Genomic DNA, 26,098 nt, shown 5'->3' on the forward strand with positions numbered 1-26,098 from the left:
CCTTCTTCAAGGCATGGACAGCTGGAGTGGGGTTTCTTACTCAATCTTTCTATCTTCCTTCATTCAAACAGATAAACCAAAACTCCTGGCAGTTTGTAATAGAAGAGAGGAACAAAACTGGAAATGGGTTAGCAGTTGCATGCAGGACTGAGGAATTTGCAAGGTGAGAAGAGTGGGGCTTGATCCATGAGCCTGCATCCCCTTCTTCTACCTCTACTTGAAGACTGCTATTTTATTCTAGAGATGAAAGGTAGATGGGTGGCTGGGTAGCATTGTTTGGGATTGTCTCACAGACAGATATCGGTTAGAGTGCCAGGCTCTTGATTTTTGCTGCCCCTTGAATTATTCTGTAAGCAACCATGAATATTTACATAAGCCCTGCCTTCATCCAGGTCAGAAGACAAATAATCCAGCAGGATAGGGGCTCACATCTGAGGCACTCTACTGCATCACAAATGTATGGAGAAGGTTGAAGACTTTAAAGGTGTTGGAAAACTGAAATATAAAATGAGCAAAATATGAAGCAGCAAGCAAACTTTATTTCAATTTTGGTGCTTCTTTTAATAATTTTATTTCCTATGTACATTTTTTTGCAACTGGCAGTTTCACAGTTCAGTAGTCTTCCTTAAGAAGATATTGCAAAGCTGGTATGCTCAGTTATATATGTGAAACCCTGCTATGGATATCTCTGGGTCCCATGTCTTTCTTGACAGGGCAATTATGTGTTAATGGAGTATAAAATCTCTGTGTTACTGGTAGATGGGGGAAAAGACTGTGTAAATATGAGTAATTTATGAATAAACCTTCTATTTACCTGCTGGTGAAATTTTTAATTAGCTATTGAAAAGAAATCATAAACCCTTTATGCAAATTGATGGTCCCTCCCTGCAAAGTACTGAGTGCCTTGCTGTGTCAGTAACCTCAGCCTTTCTTGAGGCCACTGCAGGAGCCGATCCAGAACTAGCAGACAAACTGCAGACACCCAAGTTAAAGAGTAGCAAAATCACCTGATGATTTAGCTTCTAGCAACATTTCCCAGGAATGTAGAAAGGCTGTATACCCATGGGGTTAAATGGCTTTTTCAGAGGTCTTCTCTTTTCTTCATGATAATCTGCCTGATTAATGATGTTACCTCTGGTTTGATACTTTCTATTGGCTCTTCAGGTCTCCAGAATTTCACAACTTTACCCTCAGGGCTAACAAGGTACTTCCAGAAATTCCATCGAGGCTCTTTCTTTGAGGAATCTGTAAGGACGAAATCAGATAATTTTAGTTATTTACACCTTGAATTGTCTGCAGGCCCCACACTGATTCTTTGACTATTAATGCTGAAGTAATCCCACCATACTCTTTGCTAGTAGTCTGGGCATGGATTTACTGATTCCTGCTAATTGTTGATTGATGCTATCTGAAAAACTGGAAGTCAGTGATGCTCCCCCCCTTCCTGTGAAACTGTTAAAAGAGTTCCTACCTTTGCTATGCTATACTTCATAGGGAAGAGGATACAAGGGTTACATATTTATTCAGGGAATCCCTAGTTTTATGTCAGTTTTGGGAAGTGAGATGGGAGCAGGAAGTTGTACTGGTGATGCCTTAATTAGGCTGCTTTCAAAAAAGGCTCCAGTAGATTTTGACTGGAGAACAAGTGTTTGGTTGGGAATGGTGCTGAACCCTAAAGAGATTTTTTAAAGCACTGGATTTAAGTTGGGCACCACACTTGTGATGCAAGTGGACTAATTTTCCACTAGATTATTGGACAGTACTATTGCCATCCTGTTGCTCATAGTCACAGGCACAAAAGGGTGGTAATAGCATGATGTTCAGCCTTCTGATTGTCAAAACAGCAACATGAATAAAACAGGTACTTTAATTGAAAATGCACAGGAATTTATTGTGAAACACAGGAATACAGGAAGAGAAAAACTTTATTTCAGAATATTGAAGTACCAAAGGATCTTTGTCCTTCTTTTAGGCGAACAGCATGTCAAATAAGAAAATTTGAGTAGAACTTTTTTTCTTTATAGGCATCAATGTTTAACACTGATGGCACTGATATTTAGAATCTGTATTCATCACACAGAACGGGTTCCTTTGTGCTCTAGTCTTTTCTATAAAGAACCGAGAGAAAACCCTCAATATTTCCACTGGACCTCTGGCAGCTCAGGGCAACAAACCTGAAGGTTTTACTAGCCTGCCTAAGAGGCGGTAGGAACAAACACAGTTACAATGACAATGGTGGCCACTTAAATGATTCCTCAATGAAAACAATTTTCAAGTACATAGGAAGTATCTTGGGGGATAAAGCACATAAGAGTTCTAGGAAAGATTTTGTTTAGGTATTGAAACAGTGCTCTGACAAGAGGCACTATGAGAGAGTGAAATCGACTCTGAAGGAAAGGAGATGGAATAAAGGTTTAGGCTCTCTGCTACTTTATTTTCTGGGTAAAATGGTGCGTTAGAAATGGGTTATGTATAAGCTATTTTTTTCTTTCATATATCAATATGATCAAGAACTGGCCAAAGCTCTGGAAAATTCAGAGAGGCTTTTCAAGTTGGCTTTGAATCTATGAGAACTTTGGTCAAATGAAAGGAGTGAGAATTTCATTTTGCTTGTGAGAATATGAGGTTCTAAGTCTGTAAATGCTCACTGTATTCACGCAGGATTTTGCAGGCTAGGTCCTGAAGTTCACATGGCAAATTAATACAAATCAGCAGTTTTATATAACTAGCATATGTAAATCTGCTTTACAATACAGTTTACATAAAGGTGGACATAGGACCCAGCTAAAAATCTCATCTGCATGTGTATATAAAATCTGCTGGTAATTTTATAACCCCCATAGCTACATTTTTGTCCATAAGAAGTCTTTTTAAAAATAAAAATCACGTACTTTGGAATAGGATTTTGTACATGGGAGTTTCTAGTGCTAGGATTTCTAGCAAAATGGATGTTTCTAGCTGGGCTGATCAGACCAGACTGTTTTTATGAGCAGTGAGGAGAAACTGATGTTTTCAGGATACAATTCTTTAGCCCATACTTTGGATTTCCAAATTAAAATGAGAGTAATGGTATGCTAAATGCCTGTTTCTCTTCATAGTTTATGAAGACTTTAATGTTTCCTGACAAAATCATGCAGCCTGGATTTAATGAGAGTACCATGATTACAGGCAGCCTGATACATAAAAGAAAACAGTTACCTATTAGAAATTTAAAGGCGGGATCTGCTTCTGATCCTAGGATCTTGATTTTGTGGAAAACAGGGAATGTTACTCCATAGTTTCCTTTGGCAAAGGATTCTATTTCCTGGCTTGAGCCAGGCTCTGATTCTCCGAACTGGTTGCAGGGAAATGCCAGCACAGTGAAGTGGGAGGGACCAAACTCTCTGTGCAGCTCTTGCAGGGCGATGTAATTTTTGTCTGTGTATTGGCAGTAACTGGCCACGTTTACAACCAAAGTTGCCTTCAGAAAAATAAAGTTAAAATAACTTTAGTTATTGGTTATTAGCTATTTAGTTATTAGCTATTATTTAGTCTAGTAAGGAAAAAGCCTGTAGATTTTGTAGAGATCACAATTAAATCTTGAAACGACATTTCTCATAATCATGATGGTTCGTGTCGGAAGACTAAACATAATATGTCTGATCATTATTTCAGTAAACAAATAAAGATGAAAGCAGCTGGAGATATTTACTTTCAGACAATCTGTTGTAAAAACATAGTAAATGCATAAACTTAATCTTACAGCTTTGTTTATATATAAGCATTTAAAAAACCAGATATTTAGGACATGCACTAAAATCATATTTACTAGATAAACTTCCAAAATCCAAACACAACATTCTTAACTAACATTAAAATCCACCAATTTGCCTGTTAGGCTGTATTGACCTGTGCTAAATAATACAATTTATTTTCTTAATTTGCTAGATCTAATATTTGATTCCTGGAGCAGGCCTAGATAAAATAAATTTTCTCCAGCTTTCTGTATGAAGAATAGGAATTTAGCACAAAGCTGTGCCAAAAACTCCCATAACCAAGCCTTTTATTTACCTAGAAATGTACACATTTTTGTCAGTATGGATTCAGGACAGAAAAAGTGAAATAATAACTTACTTTCCCTCTGTACTTCTCCAAAGAAATAATCCTTCCTCGTGAATCCTTGACTTCAAAAGAGTAAAAATCTTTGATTTTAGGTTTAAAAAACCTGAGTTGCAGCAGGCAGAGAACGGTGGTGCACAAAACCATTGACAGGAAGACAACAAAGATCCTGGCTTTGTGCACTGAGTATTTCAGAGGATAACTAGTTGTGAGAGGCTCCATTTTTGAAATCTTTGTGGAGGAGCCTGGGCAGGCCTGGAATGTGAAGGAGGAGCTGAAACATGAGACTCTCAGCTCAGACCGGAAACAACAAGCTGTTCATTTTTGTCCCTGTTGCAAAAGAGCTGTAACATATCACAGTGCCTGCTGGGCTTCTGAGCACTTATATAAAGTATCAGGATCTTTTGGGGCGGAAAAGGGATGGAAGAGGGGAGAAGAAATGAGTGAAAAGTGTGTAACAATCACCTAAGGAGGTTCGGAGTGACTGACCTCTGTGGGACACTCCAGGGTGTGTCTGCACTGTCCTGAGAGCTGCTGGGGACAAGACTTGAGTTTGTGGTGCAGCTCCAGCACATCCCGTGGGCCCCCAGATGTGTCTGGTGGAGCTGCTCTGCAGGAGGCAGCTGTGTTATCAGGTAGACTTGGAGAAGCATTTCGGGGCACTGCTGTTCAGGTAGAAAAAAGGCAGGATGGCTGAAACCACCCTTTTACAAACTCAGCACTGCATCTCATCAGCTGCTGTGGGATCACAGATGAAATAAATGGGGTGGGAGATTTTTCTCCTTTTTAATGCCTTTATTAAAAAGTATCAGCTCAGGTGGGGAGAAATCGACGGGTCGCACCCACGCCGCCGCTGCTCCTAGGAGTGGCACGGAGGAGGAGGAGGGTGATGATGATGAAGATGCAGTCCGCTGGTCTGCAGGGAGAGCTGGGGCTTCCATCCTCTTGGGAGATTAGGAGATTCCCCCTTTTCCGTTTAACATTTCAGGTCCTTTCTCTAGTTAATATCTTTTTAGGTTAGGGTGAGAAGTAAAAAGGATCTTAGCAGGTACTGAATTAAGTTCCTCGTCCTTAGACATCACTTAGGTCTCTTAATTCTATGTTGGCTCGTTTTTAGGGGGTTTCCTGGAAAACTGCAAAATTTGGTGAAATGCATTCTCATCTGCATACTAGCTCTGATGTCACTCCCCTGCCCTGCTACCTGCAGGGCCCCGTGTCACTCCCCGCCAAGCATCAGGGGGACAATGGCTAATCACCAACCATTAACAGGTAATTGAAGAGGAACTCTTAACAATAGGTGGCTGCAACATGAAGCTAACTTAACAGCAACTGGTTAAACTTGTTTTAACTCTGCAACCTTAAAAAAAAAAAAAAAAGATAACTTTTTATTCAGAAAACATACAGCTGTGTAAAACTCTCTTCACTACATGGAGCAGAGAAAAACTCCTTGGCAATAGGCTGTCATAAAGGAAGATAATGTGGATTTTTTTTACATCGAGAGTGGGGATGATAATGGAAAATGGGTTGCTTTCTTAATTGCTACTGGCTACCTGGCAACGAGCTGTAGTGAGATGGTAAGACTGAAGGCCTGTAAGAGAGGAGAGCTGAAAGTCTCAGGTCTAAACCAAGCTCCAGTGGTGTTTTGCTGCTTGTGAATTTCTGCTTAGGCTCTTTCCCTCCCAGTGCAAACCACCATGTACGAGTAATTTCTGTCTCAGTTGGTTTTCTTTGTCACCCTGATTTTTTGCCGCAATTAGATGACGCATTTTAAAGGATGGAAATAGAAGGGGCTTTTCTGGGTGTAAAACCTTCAATCTGATTGTTTCTTCCTTTTTGGTGACTTCAGTATTACTACCAGTATAATTGATTTGTACAATATCATAGTGGTATGTTCAATTATTTCTATTATCTCTAAATAGTTAAAATCCACATGCATTTTGTTTAACAAGACTATAGGGACAGCTTCAAACTGTTCTACAAAACATGCTGGGCAAACACTGTGAAATTTCAGTATTTGTATATGAGGACATGTTAGGCTTTGTCTCTGCCTGGCAGTGAGGACTGTGAGCATGGTGTTTTGGTGGTGGGGAAGAAAACACACAGACTTCTGTGCTGAAATGAAAAAAGCTGTACTCAACAAGCAAGCACAGGTGACTAATGCTGACCTTAAAGGCAAGAACAAATGTGTTTGGTTACAGAAAGTCCATGTAACATCCTGATGTCTAAGCTACATTTCAAGTGTTTGCAATTTTCATCTAATATTATTTCAGAACAAACTAAAACAAACAAACAAAACTTAATATATTATAATACTGGTGCACCTAATAATTACCCAGAAGCCCGTTATATGAACTGTGTCTCCTTTTGTTACTCTAAACTAAAATCTTGCTCAAAATTTGTCTAAAACCCAAAATATGTTGTTTAATATTGTCTGGGCTCTTACATTTTAAGTTGTGATAGGTTTTTCAAGTTTTATGGTTTTCTGACACAAGTTGCTCTATGAATGGATTTGAAAAAATGCAAATAAAAAAACCAATTTAATCTTTACTTAGTATCCCTTAATATATTATAAATACAAGATAGATAACATTAAAAATAATGACATGAGGAAGCTGCAGTGGTGGTGAGAAGGTTCAGAAGTCAGAAGAGATCTAAATCCTTTTTCACGGGAGGAGATCAGAGAACCTGTTTTGTTCCAGGCAGACAACCAGTCCCCCTCTGGGAAACTCCCAGACCCCTAAACCTATGTTACTATGTGGCTGAAGGTGCCTTGGGTCACCAAAAGCCAGTGATGCAGCTTTAGTGCATGAGTGACAGAAATGTAGGTTCTTTTTTTTTTTTTTTTTAATTTAATTTTTTTTTTCTTCCCTGACACAGGCTTTCTGTGCCAGCGTTGACTCAGCTGTACATATGTGAACAGAAAGGTTTGTTTTGCACTATTTCCCCCAGTCTGCTCGCTCTTTCTTGGCGCGTCTGACTGTCTGCCGGCGCCGCGCTCAGCCGGCATCCGCGGCTGTCGCTCTTAGGCAAGGCCACGGCAGAATTAAAAACAACCCGAACTAAGGCCAGGCTGACATTAAGCCTTGGCTAACCTGTGTTTTTGGCGTCCTGCTGCGGGTGCAGGTGGCAGGCTGGGGGCGGCCGGGGAAGGCTCAGTGCGGCACGGGGGCCAGGACAGTGAGCAGAAAGCACTCCGGGTGGAGGGAGGAGGGCCTCCGCAGGGATTTCTGAAAGAGCCTACGGCCGGGAATCTGTGCGAGGTGAGTGTCGGTGTTTCCCGTTTCCTGCTGCAGCTGTCTGCGCAGGCTGCCCAGGCACAGCAAGCTCCAGGACAGCATCCTCTCATTTTTAAATTTACACCGAAGTACTGCAGCAAGTCCAGAGCAGCGTAGCAAAGCTGGTGATGGGTCTGCAGCACCAATCCTTTGAGGAGCTGCTGAGGGAGCTGGGGGTGTTTCTCCTGGAGAAAGGGAGGCTCAGGGGAGACCTTATCACTCTCTACAGCTGCCCGAAAGGAGGTTGCGCCCACGTGGGGGTCAGTCTCTTCTGCCAGGCAACCAGCGGCAGGACAAGAGGAAATATCCCAAGCCATTAGGTTTAGGTTGGACATCAGAAGGACTTTCTTCAGAGAAAGGGTAATTAGACATTGGAATGGGAAGGGGAAGTGGTGGAGGCACTGTCCCTGGCAGTGTTTAAAGAAAGACTGGGCATGGCACTTAGTGCCATGGTCTGCTGAAATGGTGGTGTTAGGTTATATTCTGGACTTGATGACCTCAGAGGTCTTTTCCAACCTAATTGATTCTGTGATTTTTCTCACAGGAGCATGCTGCTGTGGTGAAAGGAAAGCTGTACCCAGGGTTCCCCTTCCCAGCACGCAGACGGCTTAGGGCAGCAGGCTGCGCAGACAGCTGACACTGAGTGCGGTGAAAGGAAAGAGGAAAAAACTGGTCTTATCCCTAGTCAAGAAGTGTCTTTGGCAGACTAGTCTTATTTTGTTGTGATGTGGGACACCCAGGCATGGTTTTAAGTTCCATGGGACTGCAAGAGGCCACAGGGTCTTTACCAGCATGTTCACATCTGGAAAAGTTATCAACAACTGCCAGAAGGGTAGGAGAGCTCAAACAGGCTCAAACTCGTTTGCTTCCTTCTGCTTCTCCTTTACCGCACGTGCAGCTCCTGCAGACCCAGCCAAAAGTGCAGAGCAGTCCAGAGGCCTGGATTTGGGGTGGTGTGCACACATGGGAGGAGGAGCTTGCCTTGCATGGCTGTTTCTTCTCAAATGCCTAAGGCTTTATTAATTGACAAAGGAACGCCGCCCAGGGCACACCCTCACTCTACCCACCTTAGAAGAGATCTACTGGAGGGCCTTTAGAGTGCAAATCAAACTTCCAGTACTCTGGGTCGGTCTGGAGGAGAGACGATTCTAGGGGAGGCTGTTTCCCTCCGTCAGCAACAGAGGGAGCTGACGGAACGTCGGATGAGCTTTGAGAGCGCTGGCTCCGGCTTCCAGCAGCGCTGGGGGAAAGTGGGGAAGGGTTTGCATGCTGCGTGTCCACAAAGGGCTTCCTGGAAGATGTAGGGAACTTCACATGGTTGACTTCTTGATTAATAATTGAAATATTTAGAAACCGAAGAAAAGATGCTCCTAAGTGTTCTGGATATGTTTCCATGGTTATGGTCAGAAAGTGTAATTCTATTTTCTACTAAGGAGAATACCAGAGCTTTTCACTAATGCATGCTCAGGTCTAGGAAACTCTGTCTCTAAAGCAGTTTGAAGTCCTTCCGTCTTCTTGAACAGAAAGTTCTTCATGCTGCCTCTACAGGAGCTGGAGAAAACCTGTGTGGTCCTGGGAAATCAGATGTTAATTTTCTAACAAGCAGGATTTTCCTGCAACTAGTCAATCAACCTAAGGCCAGACATGAGCTGCAGTAGTAAAAAGGCATTCTTTATAAAGGGAGTGATCAATCTGATCTTGTTTAGACATCTCTTTCAGGATAAGATTAGTAGTGCTGTAGAAATATCTTTTCCTCACCGACAGAAGGAAAGCAGGGTGACTGCTCCAAATGTCAGTATCCGCACTGCCCCACTTAGTGTACAGATCTGCTTTCTGAGTGCTGCTCTTACACAGTCAGTGCTGTTCTAAAAAGTGCTTGACGTGTATTCCCATGCACATTTTTAAAAGGAATTTTTTCCATTCAAACTGTTTTTACAGTAACAGCTCAGATGCCTAAGAAATTCTCTATCGTGAAAACTTCTCTACCTAGCAGTCGTGCTGCAATGGGTTTGGAAGGAAGGAATAACAGGAGAGCTGAAACATAAAAGTAATAGGTGAGTTATTCCATATTCAAAGGTGCAGATAGAATATTTGCTTTTCTGATGTGTTTTTTTACTTTGTCTTTTGCCTGGAATCAGTTATGAGGATACTACCTTATTGACATGGATAACAATAACATGAGAAGGTCCATTTAGGAAATGTCTGCTGGAGAAAAGTTAGGAGTAACTTTTTTGTCATTTATTTGATTCAGCATTTTTTCTTTTTCCCTAGGTTATTATCCTGTAAGCTAAAATCAAGACTAAACTAATGAAGCCCCCAAGATGGGTTTGTTACCTCTGAGAGAAAGCATATATTGAAAGAAATATGCATGAAGAACAAGAATGACTCAGTTTCCCACTTGCTTTAACAAGAAGATAATTGCTTCAGTTCTTCAGGATGTAGCTGTTGATTTTGACACAGACAGAATGAGGTGCTATGAAAAAGTTACCGAAAAAGTTACCAAAAAATTTACCAAAAAGTACCTTTCTGAGAATATTGTTGTGAAAATAGATGGTCAGATTTTGATCAAGGTTGAAAGAACACAAGGAATCTGCTTAACATGTGAAACAAAGACTTCAGAACACTTCCTGTTTAAGTGTTATTTTCTGTTGCTGTACATTTTATCAGTTTGTTCTTTATAGTGAACACTGGCACACAATTTTTTTTCTCTTTTTTAGGCAGTATCCATGCCTTTTTGGACCATAAATCTATGCTTCAGCTACCCACCTTCATTAGTTTCTCTTCTGTACAAAATTGACTTCTTGTGTGAAACATTGGTACTTATGTTAAAAAATCTATTGCCATAATATGACACTCAAAATCTCTTCTCTAATTTACTGCTATCTCCTTGTGACTGTTCAAATACTAAGACGGAACTTTTTAATCAGTGGTTACAATTTCTGTGTTCTTTCCTCCCTTGGATTGCACCAGTTCCAAAGCTGACATGAAGAGGCTAATAGCTGCTTTCACATAATTACTCTTTTAACCATAACTATTAAGTGAACTTGCTTCAGAAATGCATACCTAATATATTTTTTTATAGCATTTTATAATCCTTAATTCATATGATTGAGAAATTTCTGTGGGGGTATTAAACTGAAGTTCTAAGAAAAGGAGGTGGTGGTATCAGTATTGATGGACTAATTAGGGTTGTTGTCTGATGCTTTGTAATAGTGGTAATTTTGAACATCTCTGGATGTTGGTTAGAGACCGTGCGCTTGTATCATTCTGGGAAACCTGATTCTTGGGACAATCATTTAATTTTCTTAATAAACAAAATAGTTTTGAAATTCTTCCTTTCAACAAAAAACAGTGCTTTCTTTCCTCTCTCTCCCTCCATCAACTGATTGGAGAGTCAGTAAATTTTAGAACTCTTAAAATAAACAACTCAATTGTTTTAATAGTCTTAGGGTAATCTAGCCAACAGAGAAATGGAATGTAACTGCTCTTTTTTGATGAGATGATAAACTCTTTCCATGAAGTAATGTACAGAAAACATTTTTCTCTTATAATGAAACATCTTTTAGAAGATGAGTACATGTCGTTCTGTTCAAATAGAGTCATAGAATTATTTGGGTTGGATGGGACATTATTTAAATCTAGTCCAAACCACCTGTAATGATGAGGGACATTTTCAACTTGGTCAAGATGCTGATCAAGTCCAGCTGGGCCTTGAATGTTTTCAGGGGTGGGGCATCCACCACCTCTTCAGGCAACCTATTGCACTACTTCACCACCCTCATTGTAAAAATCTCTTCCTCACACCTAGTGTCAATCTCCCCTCCTTTAATTTAAATCCATTACCTCTTGTCCCATCACAAGACGCCCTGCTAAAAGGTCTGTGCTTCTCTTTCTTATCAGCCCCCTGTAAGTATTTAAAGGCTACAATAAGGACTCCCCAGGGTCCCTCCTTCAGGCTGAACAGCCACATCTCTCAGCCTGTCCCCAGAGAAGAGTGCTCCAGCCCTCTGATCACTTTTGTGGGTCTGCTCTGGACCCACTCCAGCAGGTCTTTCCTGTGTTGAAGGCCTCAGAGCTGGACACAGCATTCCAGGTGGGATCTCACCAGAGTGGAACAGAGAAGAAGAATCACCTCCCTTAATTTGTTGGCCACACAGTTTTTGTGCAGCCCAGGATACAATTGGTTTTCTGGGCTGTAACTGCCCATTTCCAGCTCATGTCCAGCTTTTAATCCATCCATGCCCCCAAATCATTCTGGGCAGGGCTTCTCTCAATCTGTTCATCCCTCAACCTGTGTTGATACTGGAGGTTGCCCTCACCCATGAGCAGCACCTTGAACTTGGTCTTATTGAACCTCATGAGGTTCATGTGGATTCTGTGTAAACCTAGATTTATACTGTAACATACACATGTAGAAATTTGAGTTGGAGCAAATATACTCAGAGTTCTAGATCCAGGACAACAACAATCACTTCCTAAACTGTGGTATGGGCATCTTTGCAATACATTATGGTGTGACCAAAATGTGAGTTCTTCCTAAAACCATTTGAAAGTCAGTGTTGGCTAAACCCACATGAAAATCTACTTATCTTCTCAAATACAGTAATAAATGACTATTTACTTTGTGCAGCCTGTTAGTATAAAGGAATGGGATCTGTTGAGAATAGTCTGTTGAAAACAGAATCTTCTCACATACCAGTGAGTGTGTGTGGTCTCTCTGTGGGACAGAATATTACTTCCTTGCATACACAATCAATTTTCCACAGAAATGTCTGCTCTAATTTTAGAGGGACATATATCCAAGCAATGTGATTAGCTTTTTGCCAAGTTGTCAGTATAAATCTTACAGAAAATGCCTCTGAAAGCTGAAGGCCTGCTGTAGAACAGCTGGAATATATAAAGGAGAAACATTTCTATTTTCCAGTTATGTTTTTCTAAGACCTTTCTTGTCATGATTGCAGCAGGGTTTTGAAGAAGAGTAACACAGACTGTGCATGGAAGGGCAGATTTCACAGACAATGGACAGAAAGAATTCACTAATCTTGAGTGGGTGATAAAAATATCCGCTGCATTTTCACATTACTATATATAAATAATTACAGAACAAACAGAAAATTGGCATCAGAACATTTATCTCAGTGACCATTGTGAAGAAATGCATATTATTAGGAATTGATGATGATATACTTGTCTTGTGTGAGCTGATCTGAGTCTTTGAATCTTGGTTAAAGACCTAATGATTTAGATCTCTTTTTCTTTATTCTTGCTGCATCACCTCTTTCTTTCATACCCAAGGAAATGCTACGTAATTTTCAAGATAATATTCCTCAGAATATAGAATATATTGTAGCTATTTTCCACTTTATATTGCAGCACTGGTTTAGGGAATGGGATCACGGAGTGGAGTGTCTGTGAGCCTGGTTTGAGGGAGGGCTCTGACATCCAGGGGGTGTCGTGTTGTAATCAATGGCCCTGCAGTGTGTGCACCACAGAACTGCTCTTCCCTCACAGAGAGATTTACTGACAGCATCCAGGAAACGCCACTGCAAGCTCATAGCACTAGTCCAAATGCCAGTTCAGAAGAGGACAAGAGGTCGCTAAGGTTTTACAGGTGACCCAGGCAGTAACTCCAGATGTACAGGTTTGGACCTTCTTCCACTGCTAAGCTGGCCTTATTCAAAGAGCTTTGTTAAAGTGTGTATGATCATTAGCAGTGAAATCATGTTTTATGGAGGGAAAAATACCTCAAGTCTCTCAGGTTAGAGCAATATGATTTGAACACAATTTGATATTCTGTATTTATTATTCATTTCCCATCTCAGAGACAGGCTGTGTTGAGGCTTTTGTGTAATGACTATTGAGTCCTTTGATGGGATTGGTGTTATCCACGATATTTAAATATGTTTTTCAACTGACTTCTTAATTCAGTCAAGTTTTCACTTCAGGTTAGCTTCTGATGGTCCCGGAGGTTGGATATAGCATTGCAGAAAGTGGTGATGTGAAGGTCTGGGAAAATACTAGTTGCATCTGGAAAGGCACGTTCCAATTTTTAGAAAATTGGAAAATAAGATGCTACAGTCTACATCTACACTGGAAAAGCAAGTGCATCCATCTCTTTCAGTAAGTGTTACAGAACAATACAAAGTGGCTGAGAGCTACCTGTCCACAGCTATTTCTAGGGTCCTCACAACGTCTGAACACATAGTATTCCAGCTTTTTCAGTGTGGTTAACCCCTAGCATTTTGCCTTGTTCTCCTTTGGTCCCCATCTGATACACTGGTGGTCCTAAAACATTAATTTCCTGTCAGCTTTTCTGTTTCAGAACACTCCAAGCCATATAGGGCTGTGCCGTGGAAGGGGCAGGGGCTGTGTGTTACATGGGCTGTTGAGTACATGAGATCAGGGCATGCAGAGATAGTGGAGTTTTGTTGCTCTTGCCTGTAGGGAAAGGTCGGACTTTCCCTAGCACTGTTGCTGGTTTCATCTGTGGGGGAGTTGATTAATTTACTACACAAAATATCCTATGAATGACTGGGCATTAGGGAGAGTGAATGATCAAGTGATTTGAAAACAGGGGGAACCTGAACAGAAATTATGCAGGCATTCCCATACTTATTTGGGTGTGATAGAGTTCATTAAATATCAGACTAATATTTTGGTGTCTTCTGTCTTGTACAGATGATTTGTTTTGGTGCTCTGGCTATTTCTCTTTATGAATCTGGATTTCATCCCATGTAGAAGAAATTGGGGTTTTGTGATAGATATGTATTTTTTTCACTGCTTTTCTCAGTGCAAATAAGCCTCATTTCAGAGCAATAGTATAAGGATAAATCCTAGTGTTTTTTTTCCCTTGATGACAAATGAATGTAGGCTTTAAGAATACCAGGTTTGATGCCACTCACCTACTTGTTAATTGAGTAGTTTGATGGGACAGTACTACTTATCACTTCCTGAGTCTCATTTTGAGAATTGATGCAGGCATTTGAGCACCAAAATATTGTAAAAAATCAGTGGTATTTGCTATTAACCAGGTAAAAAACCAAAATGGCACAATGAAATTTAATTTTCACTAAGAAATCCTGCTAACATGTGGCTGTTATGCATATTAACATGTCTGTTATGCATATTAATGTACCTATGAAGTAGGTGAATACAGCTGAAAGGGTAACCAGTATGATTTGGGTTAGATGAATTACTCACAAGAATAGAGAATCCTGGAATGAGTTAGAGATGATTTAATCTGTTACTGCCTCATTGGGTATTAACAGCTACCATCATTAAAGAAGAAAATTATATACAGAGCTTCAGAAATGTTACTAAGTGCCCTAAATCTCTTGAATTATTTTACTTGGTAGGATTCAGAAAGGCTTTGAAAATTTTTCAAAAGTAATAAAATATCTAGATATTAGAAATACATTTTTTTTTCTGTACAAGTTTTGTTTCAGTAGTGTTTGACCTTTTTAGGGTTAGAATGCAGTGTTACAAATCCCATTGTGCAGATCTGAGATCATTCCTGCAAACCTTCTTAATTAACTCCACAAAATTTTAGACACAGAAGAAAATCGCTGTAATCTACTTGCTCATCTTTAGAAAGAAGGAATACTACAGCTGAGAGGAGAAATATTTGCTCTGTCCAATTGAATTTTGGAATAGGGGATAAGGTTAAGGACAGAGTATGGAAGGGTTTTATGATGTAACTTTTCCACAGCTGTCATCAAAATTTAATGTAGGATGTGTATGTGTATATTTACAGAGTACAAATATTCTATCAGTGTTGAATTCTTTTTTGAACCAGAGAGGTTAGTTGTAGAGATAAATATCATAATCTGCCCTTGAAACTTTTAAGACTCATTGTAATTACTACTCTCCGGGTAATAATTTGAAGAAGAAAATTAAAACACAGAGAAAATTGCAAAAATGTGGTCTTTGGCATTTTGCTTTATACACTACAGCAATATAATTTCTTATACATGAGAATCTAGCATTAAATCATTAAAAGCACTAATAATCTGGATTTTTTCATAGTGCTGAGGAGTCTTTGCAGCCTAATGTAGACAGTGACCACAAAGGATGACTCTACTTTCTCACACCTGTATTGGCTTTTGTTTCTCATTACTGTGCTGTCATGAGCTTAGTGTAGTGTGATTGAAGAGCGTTTGTTTTAGAAACCTTTTCCTGTGGTTAGATGTCGGTGGGGCAGATATTTATGGGGAAATAAACTACACAGAGAGCAAAAGAATTAATTACTGTATAAGGGGGTTTTGGAGCAGGAGAGCACACAGGAACAATTCTGCTAATAGCAAATTTTGACAAAAACAAGGGCAAAAAAACCAGAAAACCACCATATTTTATATTAATCATTAAACAAAATATAGTGGAGCCTATTCTCAGTTCTACCTGACTGAATTCATGGAGGTTTCAAAAAGCTGGCGAAATGTGGCTTCTACCTGGTCTAGTGTGTCTAGTGTTTTGAGCCTACCCAGGATAAATTAGGCCCTTCAGGCATCCTCTGAACTGTGTAGAGGCAAATATAATGAGAATGTGAAAGGCTTAGGCCCTAGAAAAAAATGGTGGTGTTTTGCGTTACTGATTTGTGTGTGATGAAGCTTCAAATACAGGAGGTCAAGAGGGCACCCAAAATGAGCTTAGGAGTGTTACCACTATCCACACCTTTGGAGCAAGATGTGAGGCTTTATACTACTGGCTGGTGCAATGATTACTCTAAGTTAATTCCTCTAATGTGTTGTTTTTTCACAGACTGTGAATTCTTCTGTGTGTTTCAAGAAAGATGGTGATATGTCCCCTTCACATAAAATGCTGCAGGACATAACTCTCATATAGTTTCCTTCAGCTATAGATCTCAATACAATTTTCAAATCAAATAGATCTGCCTCCACTTAAAAGTAAGTTAAATGTTTCAGCAATCAGCCTTGGCTGTCTCGTAGCCAGTAACCACAGCAGCAGTTTCATTGGGTGGACTTTGAAATACCTCTTTTTGGAAGACAGCAGTGACATAGTTTGTGGTTTGGGTGACACCTTCTATATTCTGACTTATGTCTTTTTGGAGAGGAGGCAAAAGTTAAACACTCAAAAGTTACACACGAATACATACAAATCTCAGGTCTGAAGACTTTGAGCACTTCATAAGCTCCAATAAACTATTTATGTGTATGTGTTTATAATTGTCCCTGGGAAGATTTTTTCAACATAACTTTGCAAGTGTTCATGTACATCCATAAACAGGATAAAGTTTTGTTGGTATGATATACACTGATAATGCACAAGGTATGTCCCAAAGCTGACAACAATAGCAACAGTGGTCTATGGAAATGATTTCTGCTGCAACAGTCAGGTCTATAATTAAACAGGCTGATGGATTCAGAGAAATTCCAGTTACCAAAAAAAGATGCCAGACCTTGGATTATGGTAGCACATTCTTTGTTTCAAGGGTCATGCATGGTTTGGTATTAAATGTTGTACACCATCTGCTGCTGACCTACATGACATAACAGGGTGTTCTGAAGCTAATTATTACAGCGATTTGTTTTACAAGTGCAATGTGCCCAGCATCAGGGACAATGGAAACAGTACTCCCGTCATACATTTACTGAGCAAGCCCTGAAGATGAGGAGCAGAGTTTCCTTAATAACGTTTTGCATTTTCCCCTACCATCTGCAGTGGAAATGTTATCATTAACTCAAAGATGATGGAAAAACTGTACCATATAGACTCTTTCCTATGTCTTTCTCAGTCACAAGAATCACCTTGGAACAAGGTTGGTTTTGGGTCTATATTTGTTGGAGAAGGAGCCTCATATCTGGTGGAAGAAATTAGGGTGGGTGATGTGCCAATGTAAAATCCTAGGTGAGAGATTAAAAATTCTAGTGGGTAAAGTGTAACTCAGATGCTGCTGTGCAAACTTACACATCTGAGGAAATTAGACTTACAAAGACCTGGGCTTGTCAGAGGTATTCTCCTTCATGAAAGTGGAATGCTTGCCAGTAAAGTTTTCATGGAAGAACTCTCTAGATGCTTTTCCATGGTATCTCTCCCCCAAACCGTACTGCCCCTTACCCCAGCTTATTATCTACTTTTTTTCTTGAAGAAAGAAAACGTACTGTTTTTTTTTTTTTTTGCAGTAATTTTTAGTAGCTTTCTTCTAGAGCTAAACATGCTGGGCTGGATCCTTGAGAATCTCATTGCTGTCACTGTAGGACCTGCTGCACACATCTGGAATGGACTCTTGATTTGAAAGCCATTGAAGGCATTGATTTGAATTCCAGCTCCAAACACATTTCACATCTGGCTTGGATAATAAAGGAATATGCCTTGCAGTTTGGATCAGTGATGGAGAAGTGCAAGTACTAGACAACTTATTTTTTTTCAGTCTTTGACCATTTTTAACTAAAGTGGTTACCAAAGCATTTGATACTGATTTTTTTTTTTTTTTAACAGAAACAAATGGAAAAGGTAAACTAGACTACAGAAGAACTCTGCTGAAAACATATGTAGCACTTCCCAGTATCATATTCTACCTTACTGAACATCCAGACCTAGTGACATCCAGAATTAGCTGCATGTATTGGAACTCCTAAAACAAAAAAAGCTGATGACTGGATTAATGATTCAGTTTTCCAGTGACAATCAGATTATTTTTCCATTAGTAAGAGGAACTCTCATTAAATTATTTTGTTCAGCATAGGCTATGTTTTTCTTGTATGTCTTTTGCTAAGATCACTCTAGCAGCCAACGTCTTTACAGTTCAATTCAAAACACTCTTTTAGGTTCACATTTGAGAATTTGACTTCAATCTGATTATACACATATATCTGCACCTATTGTTATGTGACACTACTATTAACAAGAGGATTTTGTGTGACTATAGCTGAGATGCTGCATAAGAACTGGCCCTACCTGCTGCAGTCATGAGTCAGCAATCTGAAGGTACTGGAGTACAGTGCTTCCACGTATGAACTCATAAACACTGACATGTAAATAAATAGCTTTAAACTCACAGGTATGTGCCCCTTCAATTCAGTCTGACTTCTGCATCACTGATAAAGATATCGAAATTTGGAAATACTCATTGTCTTACTTGTGAAATAAATGAGCTTGAAATTTTCCTTATGTCAACTCAGAACTGGGGAGTGGCCAAATTGTACATAAATGAAGGGAACAAAATTTTCTTTCTTCCTGCTGTCAAATTTTTGTTTCTTGTTTGTTTTGGATTGGCAGTTGTGGAACATTGAAACCAGAAAGAGGTCGAGAAATATGTTTGGCCACCTGTCTGTAATTGGAGCTGGAATCATTGTGTTCTGAGCAGGTGAGTAGTAAAGTTTATTCCCAGAAAGAGCCTTGTTGCATTTACTCAGGCAAATGACCCATACATTTTAGCTGATTTTCTTGGCTTTGTTCAAATGTGATTTACCTCTTCCCCCACCTCTCACCCACATCAGAAATCATTAGTAGATTTATTGTATGACAGGAAAGCAGCCAAAGAAGATTTAACCTGCTTCTGGAGTCTCTGTTTCTTACTCTGCTTCCAAAAAACTGTCACCACTTGTAGAATTTCACTATGCCTTGGAGACTGTGACTGGTTTTGTGCAAAGCCTGAGCATGAAATAATTTTGTTTTCAATGGGTCTGAATTTTAGATATAATGGTCTGTCCTGTGCTGGGGAGCAGTATGTAATTTCGATGGCCCCACCACTGATATGAAGACAGCATCTGTCTTTCCAAATGCACAGCAAAGCTCCTAAATGCTGTTAGGAGTTGCACACCTCTCTAGCTGTGTATCTGTAAGGAAAGGCCAAGTCATTGCTGTCTACAACACAAGAAGGGAGGGATTGGTTGACCTTTGCATTGTCAAGGCTGTATTTTTTAGCAGCAGGTGAATATTTTGCATTTAGAGATCATTTCAGTGTGTGGGCTCAGATGACAAAGATCAGATGTACTCTTGTGGGTTTTTTTTCATCCCACTTTCTGTTTCAGATCTTTGACTCACACATGAAGGGGTTGAGGAGAGACTTGTGCGTGATGAATGCTTCTGTGATTTTAAAATCATATGTTAGTGTTCTGTTTTACTTAAATGGAAAGATAATAGCAAGGGTAGGCTGACTTTATTAACTCACAATGAAACTGGTATCTCTTGATAACAGCAGCAGTGGTAGTTTTATTTTTGGCTTCACAAGATGCTCTGGTTGTGATTATATGAGGTCTGCAAGGTGGAGGTACAAAGAGGTACAGGCACACCAGCTGAACAAACAGTTAATAAACTGCATTTGCAACTGTACTGTGTGGGTTAGCTTACAAGGATGCAGGTGTAACATCCTGCCAGTGCCAAGTGGCATAACCTCACTGCAGTAAGAAATAGTTTTGGTTCACATTTCCTCTTGGCCAAAGCAGTGAAAAAAACAGGAACTTCAGAGTTGAAGTTGATGATAAAATTCAGCATGAACCTGTGAACTACAGTTATGGTTGACACATTAAGTTTAGGTAACATTGATTTCTTTTTCTAGGTTTGAAGTTAACCAGATAATTCTAATATTAGGGCAGAGTTAAGATAACTGCATGAGGAGAAAAAAAAAATACATGGAGTTAATATTAATTGTTACTAAAATTAGAGCAGCATTCTTACACTAAATTTCGCTGTGGAAGTTTCCAAAATATCAATTGACTTTGGGATTACATTGTAATTGTTGTGGTTAAAAATAGTCCAACAGCACATCATCATGGATCTGTAAATAAATTTCAGTACCATAAAGTCCATTATACAAGCACAACACAGTTACATTTCTTGCAGTAATTCAGGTTTGTGTGTGCATTTTTAGTGCTTCCAAGTAATTCAACATGTATCTGAAAAATCTTTAAGAGCCGTTGTGGGAAAGTCTCCTGTTACTAACCCTTACTAATATAATTAAAATCCTCAAATAAATCTGTTGCAATTAATGCCAGATACCTGTTTCTCAGATACCCAGAAGGACTGTATTGAACTTGCTGATTTTATTTCAGTGTCATACTAGTTTTAAGTGTGAATTTCAGCAGGAATCTCTTCTGATTTCTCATAGGATTAATGTCAGTAATATCCATAAAAATTGGTAAAATGTATTGCAAGGTATTTTTGGTATTTTCAGTCCAACTCCCATATTAATGTGCAAAAGCCATATCCAGGAGCTAAACTTTAACAGTGGCAGTGCTTCCAGGCAGGGTATTCCTTCCTGCCTTTGATGGTCTGATACTGGAACAGTGCATCAGACTGATGGTATTGTAGAGCAGTGAACCCATTTCCTAGCAAGCTGCTGGTGCAGCAGTGTCAAGCTGCACAGATATTCCTAGAGCCTTGGAGTGGGAGGGAGAAACAAGGCAAGGGAAGGGACAGAACCAAAGAATACATGGTAACTTGCCAGAAAGCCCTTTAGCAGTACAATGTAGTTTTAGACTGCCTCTCTGCTGGGCATGGAGTCATACCTGGCTTTGGCAAAAATCACCTTGTTGAAGGACTTTTCATGAAGAGCAGGAAATAGTTTACATTAAATGGCTCAGCAGTTGAACAGAGTGTAGATTAGTGGCATAGACTGTGCTCATGGAAAAGAAACTTGAGAGACAGCAGGAATTCTGTCCAGCTGAAATGGCACAGCTGCTTGGCTCCTTCCTGCTGTCAGTCACCTCTGCAGTCAGGGTGTGCTTTGATACTTGTCCTGTGTTTCCTCTCACTGAAATGCTGTTGTTCTGCTGACTCGTTTCACTCTGATGTGGTTTGCTTCTGAAGAAACATTGGTGTGATGAAGTTGCTTTTCATGCTCCATTAACATTAAACCCATGCTGTCTTTTCTCATCTGCGGTGGCTTGCTACTAGGATTTGTCCACCACCGTGATGTTCAGGCTGCTCAACACCATGTTGGGATTCTTTGTCAAAACAAACAAAACATTTGCAGCCTGAAATTGTCACAAATGTTGCTGGCATTTTGGTCTAGAGGTCGTATATTGAATATTTGGCCTAGCAACCCTGGGGTGAAATTGCAGTCACAGACACTGAAAATCATACTTCCCTTCTTAGCAGTTAAGGTATATGAGAACGCATATTGCCCAGGCAATTTTTCAAATTATCTTACTGATGTCTATTGATTTCTTCTGTCTGTGATGTCATTAATTTTAAAACCAGTTCTCTTCAGAGATAAGCTTGGTAGGGTTTTGATATACTGGATTAGTAGGCCTTTGTAAATATATTGTCAAACAGAAATGTTTATCACATTTTCTTCTATCTATATACCTTCACAGAAAAGTTTGGTGGTGTAATACTTACAAGTTTACAAACAAGATATTTTGATTTTTGGAGTTTTGGAAAACTACTTTTGTTGTAATTAATTTGATGTATGATGTTCTTTTTGCCCTCCTGACCATATTTTCATGCCATTGTTGGTGATAAATAATCTGAAGAAGGAAATTTTAAATGAAGTGATTTAAGATTCTTTATGCAGTCCCTGTCTGTGTGGGAGATAGGTCAGGTAATAGTAATAAGAGGCAGGAGAGACCAGTATTTGCAAGCTGTTGGTTCTCCCAAAAGTATCTGAGGCTGGACTTTAGTGCTGGGGTTAGAGGGCTGGAGAAATTTATCGAAACATGTGGAATTGAGCTCTGAGAAGCTTTTCTTCAGGTAGATTCTGGGCCTTAGGCATATCCTGGAAAAACCCTGGGAGAAACCAAGTCTCTTGTAAACCCTGTAGGCCACTTTGCTTAGACTTCAGTGATGGCTTGGCTTAGGCAGTAAGACTCTATCCTGCTCGGTTCTTCTGGTACTGACGTGTGAGTCCGTGGCCTCTGAAAGGCAAGCAGAGACGCTGGAGTTTATGAGGGTATGTAGGACAGTACAGGCTGTGAAACAAGGGCCAGGGAAGCAGCATTTGGAGTTGTGGGATTCTATACTGCCCTGAGTGTACATTCTGGGTGCTTGTTGTAGTTCATTTTAATAGCTAGACTCCAAGCTAAAATGTCTCTGTTCTTCCATTTGACCTCCTAATCTATTCTGGCATCTGTTTTCTTTTTATTTTTTAGGCCATGACCTGGTGTCCTTGGCAGTCAAAAGTCCTTGCTACAGGAGGTGGAATGAAAGATGGGATTTGTGTGTCTGGCCCATGAATTGTGAGAAAATCATCCAAAGTGCAATTACAGATTCACAGGTGAAATGATGAAATGATGAAATGTCTGCATACTTAGGCTATGCTCTTTTTGTATAGCTGTGCTCATTTGGCAAATTCCCACTGACTTTGAGGCTCACTCTCCTGCAGTGAGAGGAACAGTAGGATTTTCTCTGGATGTGCAATTGTGCTGTGTTCAGCACCATCGTGTGTGATTGACTCAGAAGCAGTTTGTTGTTTCTCCTTCACCACTTCTGTCTCCATGCAGAAGTGATTGAAGAGGAGATAGTCTTGAAGCCAGACACTTTTCATCATCTTTCCTTGCTGGCAATAATAGCTTTGGCCAAAATTCTAAATGCAGAGAGAATGCTGAAAGGGAAGAAAAATTCCCAGAGCATTGGGGTGAGGAGAGGTGTAGGAGTCAGAGAGAAAACATCTGTTTCTGGAGTTTGAATATTAGGAGACAGAGGAACAGGTTCTCAGCTGTAGTAAAGCAGCATAACTTGGTTTGCTGGAGCTACTACAACCTAGATGAGGATGTGTTTTGAGGTTTTTTTTAAACTAATAGGTTGTTACCATGTTTAGATAGGACAATGAAACAACCATATTTTAAAGACTTGAAAACAATTAAATAGCCCTTCTAAATAAATAAATACTCTGCAATTTCAAATCTCTGAATGATATATGTTAAGCCCTTCTGTAAATTAAAGCAGAATTTTATATTGCATTAGATTTCTTTCTTGCTCTGGTTTACCCAGTGAACTGACAATGGGAAAGGCCTTCCTGGAAATCAGATGAAAATATGGAAGTATCCCATGCTTGTCAATTCATTAGAACTCTAATGCACAATCCTGATTTGTGGGCTTGTAAAGGCTGACTTAATAAGACTGTGGCATAAATTATTTCTGGGAAATTCCTTGTTTTTAATGCTGGGATTCTTTTCCATAATTCCTAAGGCTGTGCCAGGTGCAGGATGTGTATTTCCACTTCTTTCTAAGGCTGACTAGGCCAGGGTTGAATGTGTTAATGTCAGGTGGCTTCCAGTGTCTTCTGGCTGATGACCTTCTGGACAACACAAACCAAATGTGATTGCTTTTGCATCTCGTGATATAAGCATACTGAACCAGCTTTCAGATGACGTCCAAACCACATCTCCATGTGTTATTTAGACACGTCTGTGTTTTGATGAAGGATTTTGCTGTGAAGAAATGTGGTGCAGAGTGTTTCCCTTGCACCCTGCCAGAGAAAGTAGGGTTTCCTTATAGCTCTGTATAGTTCTGTGGTGCCGTAGGGCTACACCATATGCAGAGGTTGTTTCTTGCTATTAAGCCTCCTTATCTCTGGTGTTATTCATGAACAGAAAAGACCAGATCTTTGCTACACAGACATCTTCCTGCTTATGAAGACTCCTAATAACTTACTGTAAGAAGTTAAATATTGGAAAAAATTGTGGATGAATCAAAATATGACCAGAATAAATGCTGTGATGGATGATTGCGACTTAGATGGTTCTAAGTCAGCTTCAGACACTTTTAACCACATATGTTTTACACCCACAGAAATGATCTGACAAACTGCAACTGAATTTAATTTCATAAGTATCTTGCAAACGCTGAAGACCCCAGCTAAGAATGAAGACCTATCAGCAGGAGTTGAGCACTTTAATAATTAAGGTTGACTGTCACTGAGCATATTCAGAACAGAATGACAACTGAAAGATAGTAACCTTTTTATAGAACTGGATAAGTTTTTGAGATGCTTCTGACTGAACTATTAGAGTAATTTACTAGAAAAGAAAAAAAGAAAAGGAGTAATTTTGGATATAACCTCCACTCATTAGGAAAGTTGTTGTAGATCAATGAGAACATACAGGCAAGCAAATTATGTAATTGCTTTGAAAATTTTACCTGACCTGAGCATGGTATTGAAACCATTAAATAAACCCAGAAAACAACACTCCAAACCCATGCAAATGAATAATTTCAACTTGTCTGATTTCTCCCTATTGCCCTCCAGTGCTTTTTGGCTTAAACTGTAATCAAATTTCAATCAGTGTTGTGGGTAGTTTTGGGTGCCTCCAAAGATTACAACTCAACATCCTCCTTCAAAGTCATTACAGACACTGAACAGACACAGCATAAAGAATTCACTGAGTAGTAAAATCTCAATCCTAAGTATGGAAAAGATTCTGTATATTTCAATCACTTAAGAAGGAGCAAAGCTAGAAAATTGATCTGCTGAAATAATTTACTGGTGTTGAAATTCAAGTAAAAAAAGTTTAGCAGGAACTTATGTAGCTCAGCACCAGGACAGCAGGCATTTGCATTTAGTCATAGTGTTTCTAGAGAGCCACTGTATCAGCTTCACAATTTAAGGGCAGACTTTGCATTGGCAACAGTCCTGTGGGCCTCCATCAGGCACCACAGGGCTGTACAGTTCCTCACATGTTTATCCTTGTAGTATCTTCAGCTAGAGGAGTGCCATTCTCTTGTGTTCATGGAGAATTCAGGTACAAGTGATGGGAGGACACAGGTCACTCACATTCTTTTTAGTTGGACACACATGACTTCTTACTTTCATGCTTCCTTTTAGGATGTGGTTTATCTGATCTGCTTTAGAAACTATTACTCATAAGATTTTTTCTCTTGGGGGTTTAGCTTACCAGTGTGATTTTCAGTAACTCACCCAGCCAGAAAAGACAAAGTCCAGTAACTTCAAGCAAAAAAGCTTCCAGTTTCTCTTGCTGCCATGTGCCTGAAAACCTCACATGTTTTCCTGGCATTGGCATAGCTCTAGAAGATACAGGAAGTCTATGGCAGAGCAATGAGGTAAATGCAACTCTCAAGAGTCCCAATTTAGTTTCAGACTCTTTCTACCTTCAGTTCAAGTTTGGTGGCTGCTTGTGGGTGAGATTTTTATATAAGCACGTTAATGAGTTTAGTACATTCTTTGTGCAGCTGGACTGGGTAGCTTTCTGCTTTCCTCGTGTAGCTCCCAAGATTTACTACAACTGCAGACAAACTCAAAACACAATTCCACTAAATGGCTTAGTGGAGTCACTGTTAAAAGATCTCTTTAGCAGTAATAACTGAGCAGCTGGAGACAGTATCTCATTATTGTTGGATCAGCTGCTGCAAACTGTCTGCAAGGCCTGTGCAGCCAGATGGGAAAGTTCAGCAGAGACAGACATTACCAAACACAGATGAGACTGATGTTGTGAATGCATGGAGAACAATAGTTCAGGTTCAATGTGTTCCTTTGGCAGAAATGTCTCCTCAAAGTGGTGCAGACAGTTAAAGCCTACTCCCTATTAAGAATATATTTCCTTCAGCTCCTTATTTATATGAAAACAATAGAGGATGATAGCTTCCCACATCCTATGCAGCACATTTGCTGCAGTAAAGTGGAACAAGCCATAGTGTGGGTGGTGAAAATGACTGGCATAATCAGTGTAGAATTCTGATGTATCTTTCCTTTTCTTTTGTACATGTTTTATTTTCTAGGTCACAAAGGGATAATCTTGCATATAACCCTGAGCTCAGATCAGAGTAGGTTCATTTTTGTTGCAGTGGATGGGATGTCTTGTCTGTAA

General features: G+C 39.8%; 2 protein-coding genes across 2 annotated transcripts; one reads left to right on the plus strand and one right to left on the minus strand.

Annotated features, from left to right (window-relative positions):
• Positions 1 to 555: 555 nt before the first annotated feature.
• GPX8 (glutathione peroxidase 8 (putative)) lies at positions 556 to 4,338 on the minus strand. Its single transcript, XM_041424627.1, has 3 exons — positions 4,114 to 4,338; positions 3,199 to 3,460; positions 556 to 1,245 (listed from the first exon to the last, which is right to left on the minus strand). The coding sequence occupies exons 1-3, from the start codon at positions 4,318 to 4,320 to the stop codon at positions 1,082 to 1,084; spliced, it is 633 nt and encodes a 210-aa protein (XP_041280561.1). The 5' UTR covers positions 4,321 to 4,338; the 3' UTR covers positions 556 to 1,081.
• Positions 4,339 to 7,292: 2,954 nt separating this feature from the next.
• CDC20B (cell division cycle 20B) lies at positions 7,293 to 26,098 on the plus strand. The gene is given in 14 exon segments (XM_041424586.1): positions 7,293 to 7,358; positions 9,312 to 9,406; positions 13,324 to 13,408; positions 15,992 to 16,034; positions 16,036 to 16,098; positions 17,526 to 17,613; positions 17,616 to 17,685; positions 17,688 to 17,734; positions 18,609 to 18,673; positions 21,193 to 21,436; positions 22,424 to 22,490; positions 22,493 to 22,548; positions 23,238 to 23,346; positions 26,010 to 26,098. Coding segments are annotated over 13 exon segments (1,110 nt in total). The 5' UTR covers positions 7,293 to 7,358; positions 9,312 to 9,322.

This window comes from Onychostruthus taczanowskii, unplaced genomic scaffold (assembly GCF_017590055.1).
Source record: "Onychostruthus taczanowskii isolate IOZ18803 unplaced genomic scaffold, ASM1759005v1 scaffold83, whole genome shotgun sequence".
Classification (NCBI taxonomy): domain Eukaryota; kingdom Metazoa; phylum Chordata; class Aves; order Passeriformes; family Passeridae; genus Onychostruthus; species Onychostruthus taczanowskii.